The 8,166-nt window shown below is 50.8% G+C and overlaps 1 protein-coding gene across 1 annotated transcript; it reads left to right on the top strand.

Moving 5' to 3' along the window:
- The first annotated feature begins 1,424 nt into the window (after window positions 1–1,424).
- LOC141941349 (uncharacterized) lies at window positions 1,425–7,703 on the top strand. Its single transcript, XM_074863909.1, has 4 exons — window positions 1,425–4,326; window positions 4,431–4,670; window positions 5,085–6,430; window positions 6,587–7,703. The coding sequence occupies exon 4, from the start codon at window positions 6,652–6,654 to the stop codon at window positions 7,645–7,647; it is 996 nt and encodes a 331-aa protein (XP_074720010.1). The 5' UTR covers window positions 1,425–4,326; window positions 4,431–4,670; window positions 5,085–6,430; window positions 6,587–6,651; the 3' UTR covers window positions 7,648–7,703.
- The last annotated feature ends 463 nt before the right edge of the window (window positions 7,704–8,166 follow it).

Raw genomic sequence — 8,166 nt, 5'->3', positions numbered from 1 at the left:
CTAAAAGTGTTGCCTTTATTTTTATTTTAAAAAACAAACAAAGGAAAATAAATTTTCATGTGGACTTTCTAAAAACCCCAACTGATATTCTAATAATGTGAGCTAGTTGCAAAGTGGGGTGAAGATTAAATTTCTATAGCTTTTTTTAATAGTGTATATATATGCATTTCTACTTTTCATTAATATATTTATTCTTTTCCCTGTCATGTTATGTTTTCTCTCAGAAGAAAACTTCTTGGGATTTGAATCTCAGTGTAAGATGTTGATGTATGATCACTACAGAAGTTTTCCAAGGGTAGGAAGGCGTGCCAACTAATAAATGAATTGCTCCAACAGAAAATTTTAAGTTGGTGGATAAAATAACTTGATACTGTTAGAAGTTGAAACCCCGGTGCATCTGTGTGCCCAAATTAAGCATTCAGCTTTACAGAGCATGCAAGGGTTTCCCAGATGGCTTTCATTCCTGACTACAGCACCGAAGTTAGCACCTGGCTGTGCTGGGATGGAAGCAGCCCTCCTTTTAAAAGGGGACATGCCAAGCTCATTCTCGATGATGCATCTTTAACCCGGCTGGCAGAGAGGGGCCAGCCTGTTCCTTCAGTGGGGTGGTTTGGGAAGCGATATTAATTTTAGTGCTGCTTCTCTCACTAAAAGAGCTCTTTTCAAATAGCTTTACAGGGAGATTGAGGATGTGTATAGAAGCTGAAAATGAACCAGTCCTGCAAATGAAAACTTGGCATCTCTTAACTCCTCAGCTAATTCAAGCATTAAAATTATTAAAGTGGATTGTCTTTAGCTGGGCTATTTAACAATTTGTTGAAACCCTGTTTTGGGGAAACTGGCTTTGTCTATCGTGGTGGAAGTATGCCTCGTTTAAAGTTTCACTGTTCTTCCTTGATCCTAGATAGAACTTCAGTAGTTGCAATGTTCTTTTATGGTGCTGCATTTTATTTACCATCAAGCGCAGGTGAAAAAGGCAGTCCTTGTTACTACAAACAGTTAAATCAGATTTAAAAGAAGATCTAGGTAGCGTTTCCTTGCAGTATCCTCTTACCTCTAAAGGAAATACATCTGTCGTCCACAATTCTTAGAGCAAAACACAACAAAAAACCCAAACCACTTTCAGAACTTTTTAGCATCCCTGGAAGTTTGTTCGTGATCACCTTTGATGGACTACTTCCCCTAATGGGTTGGGAAAAAAATAAAACTAATTCATTGAGATGCCAGGAGACATCTGGCCAAACTGCCCGCAAATGCGGAGAGTGGCTGTATTGTTGCTGTTCTTCTTTTTTCCTTTGTGTCTCAGCAGACTGGTCGTGACCTTCAGCTCTAGCCCACATGTAGAGTTGGCGCATGCAGGATTGCTGCAGACTGCGTGACATTTGAGTACATCAAACTAAAATGAAGAAGGCCACATCCTTGATTCTTTTCTCAATTCATAGGGTATAAGAGGAGGAGGAATAGCCTCAGGAATAGGAATATAGGACTAGCCTTCAGCTATTGAGTTCCCTTAAAGAGGGAAGTTGAAAATTAGTGGAAAGCAGTTAGGTTTAGACCTGAGAATGGCCAGTTCCTGAAAAGGGACCTGGCAGCACGGTGGAGGCTGGAGGCCCTGAGGGACTGGGATGAGCCCATGTCGCAGGAAGGCGGGTCATGCAGGAATGTCTTGGAAAGGAATAGGCTGAGCATTTCCCACACCTGGCTGTCACCTGCACAGGGGATGCCAGCACAGAGCAGGGCATGCAGCCTGCCGGCACCTCCCGGCAGGTCCAGATGTACCCGCAAAAACCATCTCCTGCTGGGTGGGAGGAGGAGCGCGGCGCCTGGAGCTGGCAGCAGGAGAGAAGGGCTCTCTTCAATCTGCCTGACGTGCCCAGCAGTGAGCAACCCAAACCAGAGCTGTATCGCCCGGCAAGCTGGACAGATTTTGAAACCTGTTCAGCTGAGAAATCCTGATGTCTCCAAGGTCTGAGGATGGATGAAGCAAAGGGACCAGCCTGGCGACAGTGGTGTGTGCTGCCAGGCATCACGCAGAAAGACACCAAATTTGGCCAGTTTAAAACCTGAGGGAGCCACGCGGTAGGGACTGGAGCATGAACACCCAAACTTCTGCCCACCTACCGTGCCGTCTCGATGTCCTTTCAAAGCCAGAGCCTGGGGAGGCGGTTCAGTGTGTGTGTGCCTGTGTGAGTGCGTTTTCCTCCCACGTGCCCTGCCCTCTGAGCTTGTTACGCTTCCCAGCCTTCGACTGTTGCTGAGCTCTCTGCATTAACGATGTGTTTAGTGGGACTTGCTGACTGACAGGGTGCTGCTGCTGTCGCTCCTGGCTGCACCCTCGCCTGTCAGATGTGCCTGTTGTGTGAAACCAGCCGGATGTTTTCTCCCTCCCTCCCTCCCCTTTTTCCAGAGTTTTTTGCTGAACTCAGCACTGCGACATGCGCTCTGGCACTGAACAGCAGCGTGACCGAAGCGGTACGCTACGCTAGACAGGGTTTGCAGTGGCTGAGACTGGAAACAACTACACCTGAAGGTGGGTAAGTACCTGGAACTTTTTTGCACTTTTGAAGCCTCAGTAACAGTCTGACTTGTTGAATTATTCGTTATAAAGCACCTGCAAGGGAACACAAATGGAGATGGAAGGAACCTGCTTCCACTGGAACAACTCTGAACTTTGAAAACCAGCACTGACACCAACACCGACACCGCCTCCAACACCGACACCGATACCGACACCGGCACCAACACCAGCACTGACACTGCCTCAGGCACTCCCTGCAGCCCGGGATCTGGACCGCTGCATGTTTGCGTGGCATCTCTGTCTGGGTCACCACGTTCTTTCTGGTGGTGGTTTTGACCCGAGTGGAGACCATAGCTCAGTCTACTTGTGGAGGACGATGAGATGACAACTAGCTAAGATAAGCTCTAGAGCCAGGAGAGGGACTATGCCCTGTCCGCACGCCTTACCCGCGCGAACTGCCCACGCAAAATGCTGCGCAAACTGCTGTGCTGCAATCCTGGTCGCTCGCGCTCCCTGGGGTCTGCTCTTCTCCGTGAGGGGCGCTGGGCATCGTCACTCCAGTCTGCACCCACCCAAGTCCCCGCTGCCCCTGTTACGGCTCACTCTTCCCACTCAAGGGGAGGCGGCTTGAGGCACTCCCCCTTCCTGGGCTCCTGCCTTCTCGGCTTGTGGTTTTGCTGCAGGTTTTTTGAGGCTTTCAGAAGGGTCCCTCGCCACTATCCTCCGCTTCAGAGCCCCTCTCCTCAGCAACTGAGCTAAAAGGGTGGAGGCAGAGAGTTTTAAACTGCCATTGTCACTCTAGTGGGTTCTAGCTCATGATCATCTCTGAGGACCTGGGCTAGCCTGGCCATAAATTCTTCTGCCTAGGATATGTGAACTTCAAAAAATCCAGCTCTTTTTAGACTCTGAAGAGGAACTAATCTTTTGGGAAAACCTGGCTTGCATCTGAGTCAGTTAGACTCCAAATAGAACATAAAAACTATAGGATGAACTTCTAGCACGTTCCATTTAATGTACGGCTTCTCAAATACAAAGGAATTTATTTACAATACACCATCATCCCCTTTTCTTTTTCTTCCCAAAACGAGAGAAGATGTCACAGAAGATGCAAATACATAAAGTCCCTTACAGTCTAACAAGCAGACACATATGCATTATATAAATCTACTTACATACGCATACAGGATTCTTAGATAAGAACTGCAGCCACCTGAACATATGGCAAAGCTGTGGGCAAGTTTGCATTCAAAAGAAATGGAGGTCAGTAGAAAATAGAGCAATGCTCAGGGGAATTTTACAGCCTAGACAGCTTGTCAGTGCCACAGACAGCCTGCGTGCACAGGAGAATCAAAGGTATCTACTACCAGCCATGACAATGAAGTTCTAGATAGCTGGCTAACCTGGGAGTCAGTAGCTTGTGCAGGGGCACAGTGCAGCTCCACACTTAAGCATGTGTCAGTTGTAGTAAATCTTGAGGGCAGTAAGGCCGCTCATTAACATCAAGTCAGATGCGTTTTAGCTCCTGGCTCACCCAAAGCCTGGAGAGTATCAGCTGGTATGAAATGCTGCTGTGCTCTTTCAAACCAGATGGGCAGATCAGCAACACAGTTATTTGATCAAAATACAAAGAAAGTCAGTGCCTTACGATTTACCCTCCACCTTCCTACCAGATAAGGAAACACCAGAGGACCCAACTACCAACGCTGCCCCTTCTCACTCCACCAGTGACGGGGGCATATGGCAGAGCACAGCCAAATGAAGCAAGAAGTTATGACAGAAAAGTTTTCAGTGTTAAAATACTTGGAGAAGTAAGAAATGCCTGGGAAATGACAATCCCACTGCTCATGTTTTTCCTGCAGAGCTACATTTTTTATTTCCGCACCTTAAAATAAAAATGTTTATTCTCTTTCAGGAGTTTGTCAGCTGCCCCAGCAGCAGTAGTAGAAAGCTGCTTTGGAGCCCGGCCACCTACTAAGGAATCTGCATAAACCCATCAGAGGCTAAGCTATTCTCAGAAATGACCGTTCAGTGGAGTGGGTGTGATAGGAGTCACAGAAGTATGAGCTCAGTCCTCCCCCCAGAGTGCCGTGCTTGAGATTATGGACCCAGGGGAAAAAAACCTTTGTCGTTGCCTTGCGTATTTTCTTGGAAGGTATGTGTCCAATAAATAGAAAACAGATGCTGCTGATTACTTACCCCTCAGCATCCACAAATGTTTTACAATTAATGGGCCCAGAAGAAAAATCGTTCTATCCCCGTGCTTTTGAAACAGCAAGAGATGGGTCTGTTTGATGCCCTGTGACAGAGGACTTTTATATGTCCAGTTTCTTTTCTCAAAAGGGAAAAAAAAAATGAGCTGACTGAGAGTTCACTGAAGAAAAGGGTAGACAGGGAAGAATTCGAGCTTGAGGTTAATTGTAACATATGATTTTACAGGCTTGGAACTTAAAAAACGGGAGTAAAATGACTAAATTAATAGAATGAAAAGTGCTGTTAGAAAAACCTCTACAAGAAAATGCTAATAAGTTTTCTTGTCTCTTATTTTCATTTTATTTGCTTATTTCAGTCTCTTCATGAAGTCCTTCTTCTGAGCCTCATTCTGACATTGCCATGGATCAAGTACACTGTCTTCCACAAACAGCACCCAGTGCTACACTCTCCAAGGCCAGAAAAAAAGACTTCCTAGTTGTGTTGAGAACATTCAGAGCCAGACTGTCATGAGCTTGCACCGTGCAGCAGAAATGTTCCTGAGAGTCCAGCCCTCGCTGCCTGTGGAGAGGCTGATCTCTCTCAAAAGTAAATTAAGGAAATACTTTCCTTCCAAAAGCTTCTTCTGAACAGCGTTCTCTCTGTGCCGCTGAATGGAGCACAGCGTAAACAAAGACAATACAATTAAGCATTTTGCGATGAAGATACAAAGTTTCTTTGAACTGTTCTTACCAACACAGTTAAGTGGGCAGAATTCACTGCCCAGACTATCAGAAAGCCTTGGGTCTAGGCAATTAGTCTTCTGCAAACATCACTCATGACTGTAGTTTCTCCATTCATTGATCCAGAGGGATGTACTTTGAACTGAGTTTTAGTTGATCCGTTCTGCTGCACTGCCAGGAGTATGGCACCGTACCACGGAACAAGGTTGTACAACTAGAAAACTTTACACTTGGCACAGTCATCAGATGCTAAACTGGTGAATGCCACAGAAATATAGAACATGAAAACAAAAAATGGTATTTTCTTTTTCCTCCTGTAAAGATGTTGATACAGACTCTGTTGATGACCATCTTAAACTTGGTTCTTCTCTCAGGATTAGGGTACAATCACAGAATGGATGTGGGTGGAGCAGACGTTGGGGCAGTTTCTGGTCCAACCTCCTGACCAAAGCAGGGTCAACCCTGGGGTCAGAGCAGATGCTCAGGGTTTGTCCAGCTGGGGATTGAAACCCCCAAGCACAGAGATGGCAAAAGTCTTTCTGGGAAACCTGCCCCACTGCCAGACTGTTGTCATGGAGGAAAGGTGCCCCCTGGTCTCGGGCCTGAACTCCCCAGCTAACAGCTGATGCCGTGCTCCTGCAGGGGTGGGAGGCCCACTGTGACATCACCGAGGGGCGGAGGCTGACGTTACCGAGCAGTGGACTGTGACATCAGCGAGCGATGGACTGTGACCTCACGTCCCTCGCTGCCCACAAGGGCCAGGCGAGACCCAGCCCGGCCCAGTCTGGCTCGTGCCTGGACTCCTGCTGAGCGTGCCTGCGAGGTCTGGAGGGTCGAGCGAGGCTGCTCCTGGTGCTGGGTGGTGCTTTGGGGGCTGCCGTTGGCAGCTCTCGGTACCCGTCCCGGAGCCATCCCCTGTGTTTCCCCGGCCCTGCCTGGGTCAGGCAGCCGGGCACCGCCGGGCGCACTTGCGACAGCGGAGGTGAGCTGTGCGGGGAAGCGTCCCCCCAGGGTGGCCTGGGGTGGGCGAAGGGGCTCGGGGAGCCAGAGGGTGTCCTTCGCCAAGGGCCTGGGCATTTCTTCCTCCCTTTCCCCTTGCTGGGACAGTGAGTGACTGGGGCGCCTCTCCATTTTGCAGCATGTGACACCAGCGAGGGGGAGCAGCAGCTCCTCGTCCTCAGCGCGCCACAGCGCTCATAGAGCATGGCTGCCGAGAGCGAGTGGAGGTGTCCCATCTGCTGTGACAATCAAGAAGATGTCGCTTACGTGTTGCCGTGTCTCCACCAATTTTGCATAGGCTGTGCAGTGCGCCGGGCACAGCAGAACCCATGCTGCCCCCTCTGCAAGTCAGCCACAACAGCCATCAAGTTCTCGGTCTGGTCAGAAAATGATTATTTGACGTTCGACGTCCCAGGCCCCACCGAGTCAGTGGCTGAGGACCACCAGGACGAACAGGGGGCTGCAGGGCCACTGCCCAGGGCTCAGGTGGGTGGCTTCCCTCCAGAGGTCTGGGCAGATTTTTTCAGGAGCCACCGAAATAACATCAGGCCCCTGCTGCCGTGGATGGGACGGGAGCTCCTGCGGCTCTTCGAGGGCCAGTGGTGGGAGGCAGGTACGGCAGAGGGACTCATTGTGAGCCACCTCTGCCTCTGGGGGCTGGACGAAGCAGTGCTAGTGCGGAACATGCAGAACTGCCTGGGAGAAAATACACCAACATTTGTCGGCCAGCTCTTCGATGCCGCCGTGCGCCTGTGTGCCATGGAGATCCGCCAGCACGTGGGCCAGCAGGACCCCCATGCTGCCACTGCCAGAGGGGAGCACGACCGCCCCGCATCCAGCCCCAGCCCCAGCCCCACCACCTCCCACGGTGGATCTCCTGGCTCCAGCCCAGCCTCCTCCACCAGCCCTGAAAGCTCCGATGGGGAGGAGCAAGCCGGCACCTCGGAGGCCGCCCTCCGCGGGGGTCCCAGCCGCCCCCCATCTACTCCTGTCCCGGCAGAGCAGCAGCAGCCCCAGGAGGAGCCGGGGCAGGCGGCGGTGGCAGGTCCCTCTGCCCAGGGCTGCAGCCACAGCCCCTCTGCTCCCGACCACAGCAGGGACCACTCAACTGGCGGGTCCCGGCGCCCCCCAAAGAGGAGGGCCCCCGGCCCCCAGGACTCTCCCCAGCCCTGCAAGAGGCCGCCCCGCCGGCAGCACTAGCAGGGCTGCAGCAAGTCTTTTTTCAAGGAAAAGACAATAAATTCCTATTTCTTTGACCCTGTCTCTGGGTGCTGCTTTCTCCCCCCTCTCCCGGTGCCTTTCCCTCTCCTCTGCACCCCACTGTGGTGGCCCCCGCCTGCTGGGGGGCACGGCCATGGACCCCTGGAGCCCCAGGGCCTTGTTGGCACTGCTCGGGAAGCTGGTTTTGCTGCAGGTCCAATGCCCTCAGCCTGCCTCCATTCCTTCTCTCTGCCCACCTACTGACACTTCTGCTCTGCTCTGGGTTCTCTTGTCGTCTGACATCAGCCAGGGCAATCTCGCTACTGGGAAGGCTGTCAAGGTGGCAGGGACAAGGAGCAGGGGTATCTGAGCCAGAGGCAAGCATTGGTGTAAAGTGTTTGGCAGGTACCGCATGATTTCTACCAGTCCCAGCCTTTAACAAGAAAGAAAAGTCCTCCAGCTTTCACCTCATGCAGGCTGGCATTTCACTTCTTATTCGGCCAACAGAGACATTTTGTA

This window comes from Strix uralensis, chromosome 3 (genome assembly GCF_047716275.1).
Source record: "Strix uralensis isolate ZFMK-TIS-50842 chromosome 3, bStrUra1, whole genome shotgun sequence".
Taxonomy (NCBI): domain Eukaryota; kingdom Metazoa; phylum Chordata; class Aves; order Strigiformes; family Strigidae; genus Strix; species Strix uralensis.
The sequence above is the reverse complement of the archived record's forward strand: the minus strand, read 5'-3'. Positions and strand labels throughout refer to the sequence as shown.